A 20150-nucleotide genomic window follows, 5' to 3' on the forward strand; every position below is an offset into this window, starting at 1 on the left:
TTTCTTATTAGCAACTGGTATCAGTATAGCCCCCTGCACACGGATGGAAATTCCACGGCAGGATTTCCTGCAGAATTTCTGCCCCTGCATAGGATTGCATTACAAAAACGCAATCCTATGCAGACAGACGCAATTTGTCTGTGAAAACACACGCGGAAAGCAAAATCGCGGCATGTTCTATTTCTGTGCGGGTCTCGCAGAGGCCCACACAAACATCAGTGGTGACGGGGCCGGCTCAGTGTCGACGGGCTGGCTCCTCTCTGCGCATGCACTGGCTGGCAGCCGGTGCATAGCAGACAACAGAAGACGCCGGGAGCGGGTAAGCCGCAGGCCTCTGCAGCGGCACGGGTCTGCATCCTGCTGCGAGGACTCTCGCAGCGGGATCCGGCTCAGCCGTCTGTAGGCGGCCTGTCAGGTATTTTTCATGCCGGACTGTTGTAGCTCCTACTTGTTATAATATAGTAATCAGTTTAGAACTCTGTATTCTGGCTTTGTGTTTGCATTTATGTACTAATCTATTCATTAGTGACGAGGTAGAAGGATTGCACAGTAAAATAGCAATATTTGCAGATTTTACACAGTTTTGTATCCTCTGCTTGGGGTCTTCATATCAGAACCAGATTGCTCCTATGCTGCGAGCTCCCACTGATCACAGCATGAGATTAGTCTGACTATAGACAGAAACCGCTTTTCATTCAAGTGCCATTTTCAGAACCTGAACCAGTCAAGTCCCTATGTCCGCTCCCAGACCAGAGGCGGATTGCTACAACTATAGCTGGACATTTACAAAGCTGCCATAGATTTACAGTCTTCCTTCTGACTTTAGCAAACTGGCACACTGCTAGCTTGCATAGTTTTACACAGATCTGGTCAAGAAGGGGTTAATGCTGCCATTTACAAGGTCATAATGGATTCATTTTTCTACAAAACCTTGATTCTCATGTCCAATCTCATTTCACCTTGTGAAACTGCTACATATAATGTACTCACATAAAGGCTGCCTTCACATTAACATTGAAACATCAGTTTAGAGGTCATATTCTGTATCAGTTGATATACTGGCAGCTTCAGGGCCAGATGATCTCACTGTCAGGACTGTTAGCCTTTCTTGTTATATAAATGGCATATATCAGCAACGTTTGCTGTACAGTTCCTTTAATATATAAATTCTCCCTTACCTGCAAGCATCTGGACTGTAAAATTCTAAAGGTTCTGAAGGGGTCCGAAATGGGGGCCACATTTGACCAGCAGTTCCATTGACCATATTGGCCTGCTCAGAATTCCAGAAGTTAACCTAGAATCACATAAGTCATGTAAAAGTGTGCAGAACATTTGTACAACCACAGGCCGTTAATTCAGATTTAATGCTTATATTGAACTACTATATATAGTTTTATAGACTGAGGAAAATAATTTTCTTGAAATTGCACAAGAAACGTAAAGGAAAGACGCATTAGGAACAGGGCTGATGTGAAGGACTACAAGCTCTATACAGCACTGCTAATATGCTGGCACTAAAAGCTACAGGAAGTTATTCAATAGGAGAGAAGTAAATTATACACATTCCGCAGCTTCATTACCTCTTTGAGTCCATTCCACGTGTCTATCATTTGAACCTTACTGATATCTTCAACCCCAGTGTTCACTAAAAAAACACCTGTGTTTGAATTATTGAACTGCAGATTTAAAAAAATAAATAAATAAAAGTTGTAATTAGTCAGTAGGTCAGGTACCATTTGAGCAAGAACTGCTAAGAGATACAATGTTGCTTACATCTGCAAACAAGCCGAACTTGTCTTTGAAGGGCAAGAGACCAGGCATCAAATTATTTACGAAATTTAGGAATGGGTCATTGTAGCCCCACAGGACTTCCTTTACAGTACGGTTCATGAATGCATCCTGCTTGAAAATATTAAATGCAATATTTAGCCCAATTCTAAGTGCAAATGAGTTCTTTGCCATCATTGAAGAAACCTATGAAAAAAAAAGAAGAAGTGTTTAATATATAATTGGATACATAGTTCAAGAAACCTTAACACTTAAAGGAGATGTCCCGCGCCGAAACGGGTTTTTTTTTTTTTAACCCCCCCCCCCCGTTCGGCGCGAGACAACCCCGATGCAGGGGTTAAAAAAACCACCCGCACAGCGCTTACCTGAATCCCGGCGGTCCGGTGACTTCAATACTTACCGCTGAAGATGGCCGCCGGGATCTTCTACCTTCGTGGACCGCAGCTCTTCTGTGCGGTCCACTGCCGATTCCAGCCTCCTGATTGGCTGGAATCGGCACGTGACGGGGCGGAGCTACACGGAGCCGCTCTCTGGCACGAGCGGCTCCATAGAAGAAACCTGAAGACCCGGACTGCGCAAGCGCGGCTAATTTGGCCATCGGAGGCCAAAAATTAGTCGGCTCCATGGAGACGAGGACGCTAGCAACGGAGCAGGTAAGTATAAAACTTTTTATAACTTCTGTATGGCTCATAATTAATGCACAATGTACATTACAAAGTGCATTAATATGGCCATACAGAAGTGTATAGACCCACTTGCTGCCGCGGGACATCTCCTTTAAGTATCGCAGTAAAAGACGAGGTCAATCTGTCTCGTTGGGAAGCAAACTATTAAGAATTAAAATTCACCTGCTTTGGTACAAATGCAAGTGACTGCAGGTGCACTGAAGAGGTAGCAGCATGACATCCCCCAAAAAAGGAATGGTTTTGCAGTTGGTGGCTACATGTACCCTTATCCTTCCTGACTGATTCTAGTGCTTTTGTAACTGCTGGCAGCATGAGGTGGCATCTGCAGCCCAAGAAGGTTGCATCGATAGCCCAGGATGTCACATCCATACACTGCGTCACTAAATGCTTGCTGCATCTCCCAGTACAGTCAACAGCATGAAGCAGATACCAGGACACGGGCCATTACATAAGGAGAGCTACATAGGGCATCAATCCTGCCTTAAGGATTGGCATCTGCCCCTTTGTGCGATGAGGAGGAGCACTGCCAGAACCTTACAAAGTTACCTCCAGCAGGCTACTGATCTGCAGGTTTCTAACCAAGCTGTTAGTACACATGCCACTCTCATGGAGTCCATGTCCTGCATTGGGACATTTGCTCATGGCTTAGCACCATACAGCTGGACTAGCATTTGCTGACACCATAGTTGGCAAATCCACCATTTGCATCAATTTCTCAACACAGATGAAAGCAGGTTCACACTGCGCATGTGACGGACAAACGAGTCGAGATGCTGTGGTGAAGGTTATGCTGCTTAGGAGCTCATCCAGCATGACTAGTTTGGAGGTGGGTCAGCAACTGTCCAGGAGATCAGATGCAGTGATCCACGTCTCCCAGAAACCATCCACCACCTCATGAGCACACCCAGATGCCGTCAGGAGTGCATGTAGGCATATTGGCGCTGTACACACTAATGACTTGCATTAGGAGTTGCTGTGATAAAATTCACAAATACTTTCTGGGTGATTTGGAATTCTGTCCTCAAATTGGAATTTGGTTTCCATTGATTTTTAAATATAAAATTTCTGTTATTTGTTGAGAACATAATGACATAACAGCAAAGATTTTCAATTTGAATTGTTCATACATCTAGAGCCAATGTGTCTACCCATCTGAATTTAGTGTTCCACGAAATTTTGGGGGGCAAGAAAAAGTCTATTACCTCTTAACCCTTAACCTTCTGAAAGATTTATTGGCTTTACATCAAGACTAGACTAAACATTAAAGAAAGTCAGTACACAAAAGTCCTTTTACATTTTATTAAATAGACCCCATGGGAGGGGAATCCTGCGTGTGCAGCCACTACACAACTCCTGGGCACTATCTGAGCCCTGTTGGAGCCATACAGGAGAAGACCAAAAAAAAAAAAAAAGCACCACAACTAACTTTAAATCACTCACGAAGCCAACAAAGTTTGCTGTTCAGCTTACATTGGTTATAGAGGTCTAGTTACAAGACTTCACACCTCCCTTCCTCCCCAAACCTACCCCCTTTTAATCTATTTTATTTAATAAAAAATTTTTAAAAAGTGTTTTTATTGAGGCTTTTGGGTGCCGACCCCTTGTCCATCCATTGTGCAGCAGAGTTTGTGTTCAGGTTGTATATATGCAACTTTGATTTAGTGTATTTCATCAATACTAGATAGTGTTGTACAACCCGCTTCCATCACTCTTCAACTTAAAGTCCACTGTCAATATTGAAAGAGCTGTACAGGAAGGCGCTACTTCTCAGAGTACAGAAAAACTACCCAGTGCTTATAAAACTATCCCACATTGTCACCATATCACTATTTTACACAATGCTTTTCTTTCAAGGGGAACATTCAGATAGTGTACTAAGTCTCTGCACACAGTTTGAATGAGTAAGGCTTACCATAACGAGCAAGTTCGGCACCACTACATAGTCATCTTCACTTCCGACAGATTTTTCCGGATCAAAGTGAAAGGTTCTCTCTTCCAAAAAGGACACTGTCCCATTTTCAGTAAAAGTTATGTTTGTTTTCTGTTTCCGCTCTCTGTAAAAGAAGGTTTTAATTTTAGACTGTATGATATTTCTACCTCTACACCAACACAAGTGCAATTCATCTTTAAAGCAAGTCTTCAGCCATGGCCATATTATGACTTCATTGTCTACAAGAGCCCTTTAGTATCCCCATGCCAACTCTACAGCACATGTGCTTGCCACAAAAATACTCAACTGCACCCCACCATGGGCACAGCCTCATATCCTCCTCATGGGAGAAAAAAAAAAAAGCCTCAGACCATATATCTGGACTGTCACAGCTCCCAGGAAGAACATGAGCCATCCAAGTCATAAAGAATTGTGACATTTGGCTGGCTTACTGCCATCACTGCTTTGCCTGCAAGAGGATACATGAACTTCCAAAGCAAATCTATACTTAGTCCCAAAGGAATGTCTGATATTTGGGGCATTTCAGTCAATTGTGGCTTATAGGATGCAGGTACAAGCTGTCCAAGGCTTATGGTGTAGTTCAACCCCTGTAGCAAGGTTGAGTAGCCCTCATTTTCTGCAGCTCCAGTAGACTTGGCAGTAGACCAGGGAAAAAGATAGATCACAGCAGCTGATAGTATTCTTTATTCTATAGCTGGGTACTGTGGGATATCGCATGAAATTGAAATTCTATTTCCAGAATTGGAATACAGCTTATAGATCAGACTATATACACTGCAAAAAGATATGCATGGTAGCCACTCAAGATTTAGAGTTCTCAGCTGTTAGGATCCATTTTTACATTATGTAAGCTACTAATAGCTGTATGAACAAAATTACTTCTATTAAAAGGATCTGTCATGAGGATTTTGGGACCCCAAACCACCAACCTGTTATCCAGGACTGTAGTCATGAGGATTTGGGCCCTCCCCTTCAAGTGACATGGGGAAGGTCAGAATAAAAGGCAATGCCAATTAATGTCCATTCATTGATGTAATTGTCTGTTTAACATGTGACACAGATGCTAAACCAATGACCTAGTGCAGAATTGTCCTTATATGTGAGCACTTCTGTACCTATAAACATAAGGTCCACGTTCTTGAAGTCTTGGCTTCATTCCCGAACGAAATTCTTCAGGATTCATCAATTCAAAAACGTACATTGACATGAAGAAGGGCACAGGGAGATCTCTCCACATTTCATAAGCAAAGCCACTGCTGGGATCTATGCGAACATTCTGCAAGAGGAAAAAGAAAACCGTTTACTGGGAAGGAAAATAAAAAAACTCACTAGGCTATTCCTCCATGTAACTAAAGTTGCTGTTGGTCTTAAGCTTGCATTTATCATTACTGCATTTAAAAAAACTGCAAAAACATTGCTTTCTTGAAAAACCAGTGCAGCCAACAGCTGTCCATAGGTTGTGTGATACAGCAGCTCATCCCCACGCACTTCAATCCCGCTGACCTGCAATGCCAGACAACCCACGGACAAGAGTGGTGGAAAGAAGCAGCTGTGTTTTTCTAAGGCTGGGGTTACACGGGACAGATCCTATGGAAATCTTGTGGAACAACTGCACCGAAAAACCGCGAGATTTCTGCGGGATAAGCACAATTTTAAAACCCACAACCACAGGGGTTTTAAAGCAGCTTCGCCGCCTGCAGCCACCTCTCCCGATAGAGAAGAGATGCTGCTGCGGAAAAAGAAAAGGAATTGACATGCTGCATCCGTTTTCAATGCCACAAGTCAGTTTCTGCGTGGTTTGGCAGCAGCATGTGGATGAGATTTTTGCAAAATCTCATCCACTTCGCTGGCTAATCCCGAGATTAGGAGACGCGTGTGGAATTGCTGTGTGGACATTCAGCGGCAATTTGGTCCTGTGTAAACCCAGCCTTCTAGTGCTAGACACAGCTAATAGCACTAGTGGTTTAGAGCCAATTACTAGAAAGAACTTTTAACTCCAGGTGTAGGCTTCCACTAATTCACAAGCGTTAGTGGTGTGCATGTAGTACCGCTACCCTCCACAACCCTTCTAAGCAGCTATTTTCTACCTACCTAAGACTGGGGATTTAAAAAAAAAAAAAAAAAAAAAAAAAAAAAAAGGGCTGATATGACAACATGACCATTTGTCAGTACTCACTCCCGTTTCAGTTTCCACTGTTTAACAGTAAGCAGTGGGGATCGCCCACTTGACACATTACAAATAGAGCCTAGCATCACCCATTGACAGAGAGGACCACCTACTCGGCACTTACCAAAACACCAGGAGTTTAAGTCAGGGAATTAGAAATGGTCTGCTTAGAGGGGTTGTGCAGGGTAAGGATACTACTGCATGCTCACCACTAAGGCTTGTGATTTACAGCTAAGTGCAATGTGAGTTCAGTGTGGCAACCGGCTCTAAACCACAAGTGCTACTTGACAGAGACCCTGTCATGTGTTTGAGTCATACACCCCCTCATTCTAAGAATTTTTCTCTTAAATCATAGAATGATAGGGTTGGAAGGGACCTCCAGGGTCATCAGGTCCAACTCCCTGCTCAGTGCAGGATGTACTAAATCATCCCCAGACAGATATTTGTCCAGCCTTTGTTTGAAGACTTCCATTGAAGGAGAACTCCCCACCTCCCATGGCAACCTGTTCCACTCAATGATCACCCTCACTGTTAGATTTTTATTTATTTTTTTTTTTTACAATCAATGCAGTTGTACATTGAGGACTAAGCATCCAAAGCGAACAGCATAACAACTGTGTTAAGAGATCCATGCATGGCAACTTACTATCATAGAATTGCTGCAGCCATAAATCCCATTGAATTAGATTACCAGCATCGGCATTACAATGCATACAGATCTACTTCCTGCCCTCCACATGCTGTCAGACCCCCTACCCATCAACTACCAGTTACCTATCGCAATCATCAATATTTTAGTGTTCTGGATGAATGTTTGGTTGTCTGACCAGCTCAGATTAAAGGCTTATTTAGATTGGACAAGTGTTGGGCAAGCTATGCCAGAGACTCGTCCCCCGCACACTATCTTGTGCTGCTGCACAGGAGCCAGTACCGCTGGCTCACAGCGTGGAGGCTGCAGGAAATTTCTCTCCTCATGCTCCCCCATCCCTCTTCATTGACATAAGTGGCCATTCACAGGAGAGGGGTGGGGGAACGTTAGAAGAGAAATCTGTGAGCCAGCGGCCCTAGCTCCTGTGTCGCAGCACAGGCCATACAGGCTATAGCTGATCATTTAATACTGTGCCAATGCATCAGAGAATTGATGTGAAAGAAACCTTGACATGTTGTTCATTAAGTATCAGACTGGAGGCTGCACTGCATGAAAAGGGCAACAAACAGAAAACCTCCAGAGCGTGAGCGGTAGGTAGTCAGGTGAGGGGGGCAGGGATGGAAAAAAATTTTGGGAAGCTGATCTGCAGGCTAGAAAAAGGAAAGTAGACCATGTGGTGATATCAAATCTTACCTTTTGTGAGAACGTCAAAGCTAGGAGCCACAGAACATTCTGCATGATTGTAAATGGGTTAAAATGAACATGAAAACCTCCTGTGGAACAACTTTGAGATGTAGTCCTGGACACTGAATAGTTTAGCAGGTTTTCTTTGAGTAAATGCAATGCTAATAGCTGCTGACAAGATTCACTTTGAAGGTGTAGCAGCATTTATACCCCCCCCCCCCCCATGTTCCTTAGACATGTTGACAGTGAACCATACTTGTTGGCATAGTAATGTATCTGCGGTGTGCTTGAGTTGGCAAGCACTGTGCTAAGTTATCATGCCATAGTCATATGGACCAATTATAGAAGCCGCATGTTTGTTCATAACATATCACTATGCTAAGCCTTGCTGAAACGCAAAATCTCACCACCAGCAACGCTCCACCCTCCACATACACCCATGTGTGACGACTGGGCACTCACCATGCTTACTCTAACACAGGAAGTTAACTCCTAACATTAAGGAATCTAAGAATTTTAGCTACTGGATTCTGTGCTGGTGTCAAACCCTGGCAAGTACCCAGGCCCAGCAGCACTCCGGGGTGGATAGATCTGGTCCTTGTTTATTGAACGCAACTGTATCCACATCTTTAATATAGATACAACTAACTGGAACAGCAGCACCACAAGGGGGGGGGGGGGGGGGGGGCGCTGCCAGGTCTCAGTAGTGAGCCTATCAGATGGAGAATCACAGCAAGCTGATTTAGATCTCACGAGTGGAGAAGCGCTAGGATTCTCTGCTTGTGGACACTGCGGCTGCTCTTTCCATAGCAATGCTATGGAAGGCTTTTCAGTGTGATCCGCCGGTGATTTATCACCAGCGGATTTACGCCCATGGACATGCAGCCTTAAAAGCAAGTTCCCTCTGAAATACAGAGCTTCAGAGTAAAACCTGGATGGCTCCAGTGTATATGCGGCTGTTGAGTTTTTAATGGTGCGGGATCTCAAGAAATCCCATCCACATGCCGCTAAGAAACCCCACAGTGCAAACTGACCTACAGGGTGCACTCTAATTCTGTGGCATGTCAGTTTGCGCTACGGACGTTTAGGGCCCTTTTCCACAGACCAATTATCGTTCAGTTTAATTGCTGGATTGTATGAAACAGGACGATAATTGTCCAGGGTAAACTGCCAGTAACTGAATGACAAAATTATTGTGTGTTTTTTGAGGTCCCCCCTCATTGAAGGTCTGCAAAAATTGAACACATGATCAGAGCTTATTCACAGAAGCGTATATCGGCGAGCGTTTTCACAGCCGGCCAATATACGCTACCCTGTGATGTACAGGCTGGGCGTATATGCCATTGGTCGAAGGGAGACCTCTGCTATGCTGTCTCCCCCTTCCCACCTTTCTCCTCCCTTCTGTCTGTTTAAAATGAGAGGCGGAGGAGGGGTGGAACTCGGCTCCATCCCACCCCCTCCCATTACAATCAGTTGGAGGGGAGGAGAGACGGGGTAGGGAGTTTAGCAGTCATGCTGCTAAACTCCCTCCCACCTCCCTTCTCTGGCTGCTGTCAATGGCTCCCATAGGAGACTATGGCAGCAGACATAGTCCGACCAAGAAAGATAGTTCTATCTTTACTGCAGGGCGCTTTTACACCATGGGAATATGCCTGTGTGATCTGATGCATTGGAATCCAATGTATCACATCGTAGCGTATATCGGCCAAGCGTGCAATCGGCGGCCGATATACGCTCGTGTGAATAAGCCCTCAGCTGGTGTAAACTGTTAATCTATGAATGACAGGCAGTTTATTGTGAATGGTGGTGGCGGCCTGCTCCCCCTCCATTCACTGAAGGATCATCGCTCCTGTATAAAGGCATATTGTGATAAGCGCCTGACAGTCATCCCATGCAGGAGTCCCTTTGGGTCAATTTCACCTCGTCATATGATGGGCTAGAGGGGAAATCTATGTACCAAAATCTGCAGTGAATTTTCCAATGTGTGAACATCTCTCAAAGGTTCTCTTCCATCTTTAGATCACTAAGGCCACCTGCACATGGCAGAGCCGGATTCCGCATGCAGAACCTGGCCCTGGGAGCACCAGCATCCACGTGTACCTGCTTACTTTAGTTTTCATCTGTACTGCAGATGGTCTGCATGGCTCGCCGTTAGACATGCACAGTACAGATTCTTAAAAAAAAAAAAAAAAAAAAAATTTAAAAATCCTGCTTTCCCCAAGTTTTTACCTAGCGATGACGCGAAATCCACAACCTTTCCGCAATGTCAATTACAGAAGTACCGTGGATCAGATGGCTTACATTTACTTCAATGGAAGCAGTCTGTACGGAGTCTGCACAAAAATGAAGCATGTTGCGATTTTTCCTTCGCTGGCGGAAACCGCAATTGGTTTCTGTAAGTGTGCAGGAAGAAAAGATTTCCCATAGCATGCTATGGGAGGTAGTTGCTGCAGATGCATGCTGTGGATTCCACAGCAGATATCCAACTGTAAGCAAGAGGCCTAAGGCCACCTGCACACGGACTGGTCGGACCCCGCAAGCGGGATACATGAAGTGGAGTTTGACTCTGTGCCTGGAGAGTGACCCCTGCTTTTCCTGTGCAGAGTCTTCCTCTGCTGCTGATGTGTGGGCCAAGTGCACATGCGCAGTACATAGGATGCCGCACCATTGCTATGGCGATGATGCGAATGCTGCGACCATTTGGCAACAATGATTGCAGAATAGCTGTGGGACTGACTACCTCCTTTGACTTCAATGGACGCTGGCCATGTGTAGCCCATACAGAAAAAAAAACCATATTCGCAGCATGCTGCAATATCTCCACCGTGGGCAGAAAAATTGCATTTTGCCATAGCATGCTATGGGCTGGATTTGCTGCAGAATCTGGAGGCGGAATCCTGCTACACATTTAGCAGTGCAAATCCACCCATGTACCTTAACACAGCTAGCAATTTTAGTTTTTTGAAGGAACACATACAACATCCCCTTCCCCCAAATTAACACTTTACCTATAACATTTCAGCATGCCTGAGATTGCACAAGAATGAACAACAGCCAACAATAGCAAACAGGACCATGAAACCTAACTGCTGAATTTTTCATGTCAAAAGACAAAAATAAAAAAATTTAAAAAAAAAGGCATGCAAACACAAGCAAAAGTTTATTTCATAGATCAGTTAGGCAAGTAGCAGGGTGAACAGGAGGCTCAATTTTACCTCCTGCAGATTTCCTTAAGTGCACACAGCCGCTCCAAAATGTGCCTTATTACATATGGTACATCTTAGACCCCATTTACACTGACCGATGTTTGAGAGACAGTTTTGAGCGATAGTCTTTGCGTAGTCTATAGTAGCCAAGTAGCTACTTAAGAGCTATTCAGGCTGAGCAGGACATGGCAGCTATCACTCATGGAATACAGCTGTTCTGCATAAGCGAACAGCTGTATTGTTGAGGTTACAGCTTGTGTCCCACTGTGAACTACCAGCAGGACATGAGCTAAAAGAATCTTATCAGTGCTGTTGACTGTTATAACAGCCTGCACTGCTGATAAGAGTTCATTGCTCAATTCAAGAAAACTAGAATTTAATGATGAGACTCGCGCCCGAAAACTGCACAATGTCCGTGCATTTAGATGCAACAGTTATCGCTCAAAAGACGGCTTTAAACGAGAATCATTGTGTTTAAATGGGCCTTTACTCAGTCACTTATCTAAAGCCAGTATGTAGAAAACCAGTCTTAGAAAAATGGGCAAAAGAAACAGTCTACAAAGCAATCTTTTCACTTTAGCTTAGTTACACTTGAAGAAATTTGTAATATTAAGGAAGAGGGGAGACAGGAGGCAGTGGCTCTAATTGACCAGTAGCTGGTAGTTTTGAAGAACAGATATGCATTTTAACCACAGAACGCTTAACATTTCATAGAGTTGCAAAATCTAGATAATGCACCAACTTGGGATTTGATGACTGCAGCATAAAAGTAACAGGTCAAGGCAGACTGTGGAATCTGAACTAAAGTAGAATTACAAAACAGAATATGTAACACTAGACAGATTTAGAAAGTCATTTAGTCTAGTTTCTTTTAGAAACAGTTGACAGAAATGGTAAAACATCGTAACAAGGTCAGAAGCGTACCCCAAGAGCAGTTAACGTAAATGATGCCTTAAGTGTAAGTAGAGCCTTGAGTACCTCTACACTAAAGGCCCATTTACATGGGCCGAATGTCAAGCAAGCGATGTCCGACACTCTTCCCTGTGTGTCCCTGCTCCCGTGCTGTTACATGTGAGCTAGAAGTGCTGGCTTGTTCACAGAGCAGCCAGCAGGGGGTGGGCAGGCTGCAGGAGATTTCACTCCTTGCTGCCCCTCTCCACTGCCTTAATATACGGCTGTTCAGTACTGAATGGGCGCTATGTTAGGTCAATGGAGAGGGGCAGGGCAGCGTGAGGAGAGAGATCTCCTGCAGCCACCCCACTGTAAGCCAGTGATACTAGCTCCTGTGCAGCAGCACAAGAGATAGTATGTGCGGCACGAGTGCTGGGCATAGTAAGCCTGACATTCATCCCATCTAAATGGGCCTTAAAGGAGATGTCCCGCGCCGAAACGGGTTTTTTTTTTTTAACCCCCCCCCCGTTCGGCGCGAGACAACCCCGATGCAGGGGTTAAAAAAACCACCCGCACAGCGCTTACCTGAATCCCGGCGGTCCGGCGTCTTCATACTCACCTCCTGAAGATGGCCGCCGGGATCCTCCGTCTTCGTGGACCGCAGCTCTTCTGTGCGGTCCACTGCCGATTCCAGCCTCCTGATTGGCTGGAATCGGCACGTGACGGGGCGGAGCTACACGGAGCCGCTCTCTGGCACGAGCGGCTCCATAGAAGACTGCTGAAGACCCGGACTGCGCAAGCGCGGCTAATTTGGCCATCGGAGGCCAAAAATTAGTCGGCACCATGGAGACGAGGACGCTAGCAACGGAGCAGGTAAGTAAAAAACTTTTTATAACTTCTGTATGGCTCATAATTAATGCACAATGTACATTACAAAGTGCATTATTATGGCCATACAGAAGTGTATAGACCCACTTGCTGCCTCGGGACAACCCCTTTAAGCAACTATCACTCAGAAGATTAGATAAGTATGAAAGACAGGCATTTGTTACCTTCATATAAAGTACTTGTTTGCTGACATGTGGGGAAAATCACCATGCAGGTTGCTCACATATGAGTTACTATTACATCAGATAACTTCTGATTAGGGCCGGGCTCACACGGGGAGACTGGATTCAGCATGCAGGAGGCCCGCAGCAGATTCCGGCTGTGAGGCTGGCTGGCGACCCTACGTACCTGAATAATCCATATTGCATATGCCCGGTCATACACTGTAGTTTTTTTCGTAAGTATTTGCATTTTCCACGAAGGTGCTAAGCGATGACACGGTAACCAGCAGCCCATACGCAATCCTAATGGTGTCTAGTTTGCAGGTCAGACTGTCTTTATTGACTAATGGAGGCAGTCCACAGCAGAAATGAACATGCTGCGATTTTTCCTCCGTTTGCGGAATACACAATTTGTATCTGCAAGTGAGTGAAAAAGCGAAACTACATGCCTTTAAATGGCTGTATTTTGCTGCAGATCCTCCAACTGAAAGCCACCTACGCGAGACCGGCCTTACTAGCAACTATTTAGGCAAGCTGGAAGGAAAATAAAAATAGTGAATTGTTTCTCATGTTTAACCCTTTCCAATCCACTGTCTGACCTCTGAAGACATTATGATTCAAGGCTGTACAGCTCCGATGTTGGAAGATGTCCGTCAGGGTTCTCTTACTGTATATTGCCAGCCTCTCTGCTGTCGGAACGTATCCAATGTGTCACCTCATGCAGTACTGGCTTTAGCCAGCATATAGCGCTGTTGTATAACAGCAGAAAGAGTAAGCCCCCTAGGAAAACCAGGATAGAAATTGGATTGGAAAGGGTTAATCCTAATCTTTTGAGCGATCATTCGGACAACAGTTGTCCTGTGTAATGGTTGCTTTACAGCATATAGATTTGCAGTGTTCTGTCAGTAAAGTGTGATTGTTCTCAGCAAGAGAAACTAAGTAATCTTGTAGATATGATACCTTTTAATGGCTAACAATAATACATGATGTTTACAGCGAGCTTTCGAACCTCTCAGGGTTCTTCAGGCTTAAATGAAATAGAATTATTGTCAGTAAATTCATGTCACTAAAGATTTGCACAAGAGAAATCCCCAGCATATAAGGTTTAGTGAAATCCCTTTACAAGAACTTCCCACCACCACACACTGACCGGTATGCCCAACACATAGAAACACTACACGCTCCTACGATGCCACGTAACTCGCTACATCTCTTGCTGTTTATGTCCACACAATAATTTGTGGTTTCAAGGAATGAACAGCAGTGGCTTCATGTATCAAAAAATGAAGTACACACAACACACTTTATTTGCTTAAAGGGGTTGTCTCGCGAAAGCAAGTGGGGTTCAGCACTTCTGTATGGCCATATTAATGCACTTTGAAATATACATCGTGCATTAAATATGAGCCATACAGAAGTTATTCACTTACCTGCTCCGTTGCTGGCGTCCCTGTCTCCATGGCTCCGTCTAATTTCGGTGTCTTCTTGCTTTTTTAGACGCGCTTGCGCAGATGGGTCTTCTCCCTTCGGCTCGGCAGCAGCGGCGTTTTAGCTCTGCCCCCTTGTACGCGTCATCGCGTAGCTCCGCCCCCGTCACATGTGCCGATTCCAGCCTCCTGATGTGCCGATTCCAGCCTCCTGATGTGCCGATTCCAGCCAATCAGGAGGCTGGAATCGGCACATGTGACGGGGGCGGAGCTACGCGATGACGCGTACAAGGGGCAGAGCCAAAACGCAGCTGCTACCGAGCCGAAGGGAGAAGACCCATCTGCGCAAGCGCGGCGAAAAAAGCAAGAAGACACCGAAATTAGACGGAGCCATGGCAACGGGGACGCCAGCAACGGAGCAGGTAAGTGAATAACTTCTGTATGGCTCATATTTAATGCACGATGTATATTACAAAGTGCATTAATATGGCCATACAGAAGTGCTTAACCCCACTTGCTTTTGCGAGACAACCCCTTTAAGCCTTAACACTACCTTTTGCTACCCTTTCCTAAACACATACTTCAACCAAGTAAAAACAGCTCATCTCAGGATTGCTTGCAAGTAACTTAAATGGAGAGGCTCATTCACACCTGCATTAGGGCCCAACAATCTTTTCCAGCAAAAAATAAATAAATGTTTTTTCTTCCCCCTTATTAACCCTTTCCAATCCACTGTCTGACCTCTGAAGACATTATGATTTAAGGCTGTACAGCTCCGATGTTGGAAGACATCCATCGGGGGTTCTCTTACTGTATATTGCCAGCCTCTCTGCTGTCGGAGCCTATCCAATGTGTCACCTCATGCAGTACTGGCTTTAGCCAGCATATAGCGCCGTTGTATAATGGCGGAAGAGCAAGCCCCCTAGGAGAACCAGTATACAAATTGGATTGGAAAGGGTTAAAGAGAAAAACAAACAGAATTCTTTCAAGTCGCTTCTCTTACATTAATTCCATTTTTTACTAGAACAGATAAGGCTGCAGACTACCATGTATTCCTTTTCAATAAAAAAAAAAAAAGCCTTCAGTTTGTATGTTTTTTTTCTTTTTAAACAGAAGCGTTTAATTCTGTTTTTCTGCTCCAAAAACAGAAGACGGAATTGTGACTGAAAGCCCTAATGCAGGTGTAAATGAGCCCTTGTTACGATTGATGTAAAAGCTTCTCTTCTATATGCAGCCTGCTGAGAAGCAGGGACGTCTTTGAAGCAGAGTAGCTCTTTAACCCCTTAAGGACATGGCCTATTTTGGGCTTAAGGACGCAACAATTTTTGGCGGATTTTCTTCTCCATTTATCAAAAGTCATAACTTTTACTTTTCTGTCGACACGGCCATATGAGGGCTTGTTTTTTGCGTGGCGAACTGTATTTTGTATGGGTGCCACTTTTGGGTACCTATACTATATGGTAAATTTTTTTTTATGATAACGGAGAGAAAACGCATCAATTCTGCCATAGATTTTTTTTTATTTTTTTTTTACCAGCGTTAATCATGCAGCATAAATGAGACATTTCATTTTTTCTGCAGACCGATACGGTTACAACGATACCAAAATTCTTATTTTTTTAGGTTTTCCCACTTTTCTGAAATAAAACCCCCTTTTCTTGGAAATTTTTTCTATTCTAAATCGTTGCATTCAAAGTCCTGTAACTTATTTTTTGATGTACGGTGCTCTATGAGGGCTTATATTTTGCGAGACGAGCTGTGGTTTTTACTGGTACCATTTTGGGGTACATACGGCTTTTTTGATCACTTTTATTGCGTTTTTAGTGAGGCAAAATGCTAAAAATTAGCATTTTGCCTCAGTTTAGCTACTGCTCTGCCATGCCTTATCGCTTATACAGCGATCATAGGCATAGGCAATACAGGACGCCAGTGTCTGGCGTCCTGTTTCCCATGGTGACAGGCCGGGCTCTCGCGAGGTTATCGCGAGAGCTGGCCGGAGACACAGAGGGAGTCCGCTCCCTTTGTGAACTCTTTCCCTGCCGCGATCTACTAACATCGCGGCAGGGAAGGGGTTAACAGCGGGGGGCGCATCTCCAATGCCCCCCCCCCCCCCCGCTGTTGCAGCAGGACACCAGCTGTGACTGACATCTCCAGGACGCAAGTTTACGTCCTGTTGCGGGAAGAACCAGGCTGCCAGGACGTAAACTTACGCCCTGCAGCGGGAAGAGGTTAAAGGCCTTCCTCATACAGGCGTTTTTTGCCCAGTGTTTAGCGCTGCGCTAAACGCTGTACAAGGCTCCCATTCATTTCAATGGGGCTGCCCACACAAGGCTGAAAACGCTGCGTTGAAAAACACTGCGTTTTGAAAGCGCTGCATGTTCTTTTCTTGGGCGTTTTCAGCTGAGTCTCCCATTGAAATGAATGGGCAGCGTTTTCAGCTGTGCTGCAGATGCCCTGTGTGAGGCCTAAATATTAAATAAAGTTTGAGCTGTAACTGTCCACTCCGATCCTGCAAGCCTTCCATCTTCTATTCATAAGGGGCAGTTTCAGACGAGTGCAGGATCAGACTACACGGATTAGCTTGTGGATTTTAACCATGGAAACATTGTTCAGCATACAATTTCTTCTTTTTCAGGGGGTGTGGGGTGGTGAGCCCTTTATAAGTTCCCCTATAAACACTTGTTCTAAAACTCTAAGACCGCTGCTTTTTACCACGATAAGCGCAGCGCTCACGTTTATTGTAAGGGGGCTTCTCAGACCCGAGCTGGAACACCATTTTTGTGTTCAATGCAACCCATCACAATGAAGTACGCTGAAAAGTGCTGGCGAACGCTGACAGACGTTCAAAACCACAACTTGAAATAAAGTTAAAATGCCATGGTCCCAAGCGGTGTTTCAGAGTGGCCTTAAAAAGGCTACTTCTTACCGCCAAAGCTGTGGAGCCTACAAGTCAAATGTTGATTTCTTTATGCATGATACATGTATAGCAATAAGTCCTAAAAATGGTAACAGGCTTCTTTAATAAATATCTTTTTGTTTTGTAACAAAGGGCGCCGTTACATTTCTATCCACTTCACAACTGATAAGGTCCCGTTTACCCCACCGCTTTGATTCCAGACCCTCTGCTGCCCGTGGATGGGATATGTAGACATAGGAAAAGAGAAGTTTTTGCTTGCAGAAGAGCAGCAGTCATGTGATACAAGCAGCGGAGTCTCCTATATGTACACTTCAGGAGAGCCAGGGAAGTGGTTCCATGGGTTCCATACCAGATATCGGCATATGTTCTGTGGATGCAGAGACCTCCTGTCTCCTATATTTACATATCCAAGGGCAACAGAGGGCCTTGAATTAAAGAGCTGGGATAAATAAGACATGTTTTCTAGCGCATAGGTATTGTGTGAAAGACACTCCTGTGAGGACATACATTGACATCAATGGCTTCACTTTGTCGCGATTTTCATGTGCGTACAAAGCTCTGTAAATATGTTAGTCTCTTGAAGCCCTTAACCAGAGGGCAACCAGTGGTGGATTATAACACGGGCAAATGGATGGCAGTTCTGGACCAGTAGCTGCAGGGCACCCTTGGCCATCCCGATTATAGTCTGTTGCTAGTTAAAAAGCTGAAGGAGGAGGGGGAAAAAAAAGGGCCCCTGTTCGCCCGGTGTGAATACAGAAAGCCAACAAGCAGTCTGCCCATTCTATAACTAGAACAGGCTGAATACTTAGCAGCACCTTTCAGCGCTCACACCAGGGGAGCAACAAGGAGACAAGTAGAACACACTTACAACCCCAGACCCAGCAGTTCAACTTCTAGGGCTAAAAGTAGGGGACCATCTCTTTAAACGCTTATTGCATGTTCTAATGTGTATTTGCTACAAAAACGTTATCTATAAAAGCAAAAAAAGTTGGATTGTGTGATTTCTGAGAACAGCCTCATGCGACATGTGCCATTATTACACAATTGCGACATGCTTAAAGCTGCTAACAACCCAAGAGTTTATTTTTTGGCTTTCCAAGAGGGGAGGACCACATGACTGGTAGCCGATTGGTTACAGAAATACAATATCAGTGTTTAAGGTCAGACTTTTACCAAAGTTGGAGCACATGTGATGGAGAGCTCAGGGTTACATTTTAATACAGTATCTTGCAACAGAAGCATTTATCACAACCCATGCAAGTGTTGCAGACAGCATCAAAATGAATGCTAGAGATTTCCAGAGGTCTTGCAACGGTTTCTCCTATATTACCTTCCTGCTGCAGACACACACACACACTTTTTTTGCAGTACAAGTTGCATTTTTCCATGGTGCCAGGGTACTATTGTACACCCCTAGTTCCCAATAGGCTGACTTCTATAAGGTCCTAGCAGCAGTGTCTGTATTGATTTTTTTGGCTATGCTGGAGGGTTTGGGTTAGTGTTCCTGTTAGGCAGCTTACATTAGCTGTAAATACTTCCATGTTACAGCGGTAACATGGAAGCATTTTTTTATGTTAATAATCCAAGCCAAACAGTAAAACGAACCCTAACCCTCCTGCCCAGGCAAAAATCAAGTTTTCCTGGAGCAGCCGTCCCCTTACATCTCCCCTGCCAGTAGCCGGCACCTCCGGGCTGCAGGAATCCCCCCTGCACTGAGGCACAGCCTCCGCTCCCTCACTGCTCCAGCTGTGCATCTCCTGCCGCCACTCCCAGCCTTGGTGCTGCACTTGGGGGATTACAAACAGCTGTGCCTCTGCATGTCCTGCGGCCACAGCTCGCAGGCTTGCTGCTGTTGTCCCCTGCCACCGCTGGCTGTGCATCCTCTGGATATCCTGCCGCCACCAGCCCTCCCAGTGTTGCTGCTGCCTCTCCATGTCCTGCCGCCGCTGTCCTCCCCCTGCTGCCTCTGCATCCTCTGCATCTCCTGCTGCCGCTCCCACTGTTGCAGGTGTGGGAGAACCTTCATGCCCTGCCAGGACCTGCACGGGTGCCAGCTCTGCAGCCAATCTGTTACAGGTAGTGTCACTGGCCTGTCAATTTTGTCTCCACCATTACTTGCAGTAGTGACAAGGTACAATAATGGTGCCAGTTTGTGCCATAAAAAGATATTAGAAAGCTTTACATTTTTCCATGGAACCCAAACAGCACCCTCTTTTTTAAAGAGTGTGGGACGGATGTGAGTGGGAACAAGTGAAACCAACCTAAAAAGTAATCTTATGACATGTTCTTAGTAAGGACGTATATTTGCACCACCTTTTTTGGACAACTGAGCACACCTAACTTTTACACAAGAATGCTCTAAGCCATTGAAATGGCGAATTAGTTTCTTGACATCAACATGTCCTTTCCCTGGGCAAGTAAAACATGCCATGTATTTTTTCACGTGACAGAAATGCATATGCAAAATATGTGGATGTGAATGAATCTATCGAAAGCAATAGGTTCTACTTTCTGCATATTGCAAATTTTGCACACGCAAATACATCCCTGTGAATGCAGCCTAAAGATCTGCAGGGCTGAAGGAATCCCCTGCAGTATGTGTCACAGCCGCAGCAGGGGGAATCACAAGGTCCCCCCCCCCCCCCCCATTGATTTCAGTGGGGCTGGCGCTGCTGCCGGCCCCATTGGAAACAATGGGTGATATCACAAAAAGAATGGACATTCTGTGAGGTTTC

General features: G+C 45.0%; 1 protein-coding gene across 3 annotated transcripts in view; it reads right to left on the reverse strand.

The window, feature by feature from the left end:
* Positions 1 to 20150, reverse strand: part of SCARB1 (scavenger receptor class B member 1) — a 62349-nt gene that overhangs the window by 25219 nt on the left and 16980 nt on the right. For all 3 annotated transcript variants that reach the window (XM_066603386.1, XM_066603385.1, XM_066603384.1), the window contains exons 2-6: positions 5541 to 5701; positions 4387 to 4528; positions 1774 to 1974; positions 1581 to 1676; positions 1179 to 1294 (exon numbers count right to left, since the gene is read on the reverse strand). In XM_066603386.1, the coding sequence (XP_066459483.1) occupies positions 1179 to 1294; positions 1581 to 1676; positions 1774 to 1974; positions 4387 to 4528; positions 5541 to 5701 (716 nt within the window). The remainder of the gene's footprint in view (positions 1 to 1178; positions 1295 to 1580; positions 1677 to 1773; positions 1975 to 4386; positions 4529 to 5540; positions 5702 to 20150) is intronic.

Source organism: Eleutherodactylus coqui, chromosome 5, assembly GCF_035609145.1.
Source record: "Eleutherodactylus coqui strain aEleCoq1 chromosome 5, aEleCoq1.hap1, whole genome shotgun sequence".
NCBI classification, from domain to species: domain Eukaryota; kingdom Metazoa; phylum Chordata; class Amphibia; order Anura; family Eleutherodactylidae; genus Eleutherodactylus; species Eleutherodactylus coqui.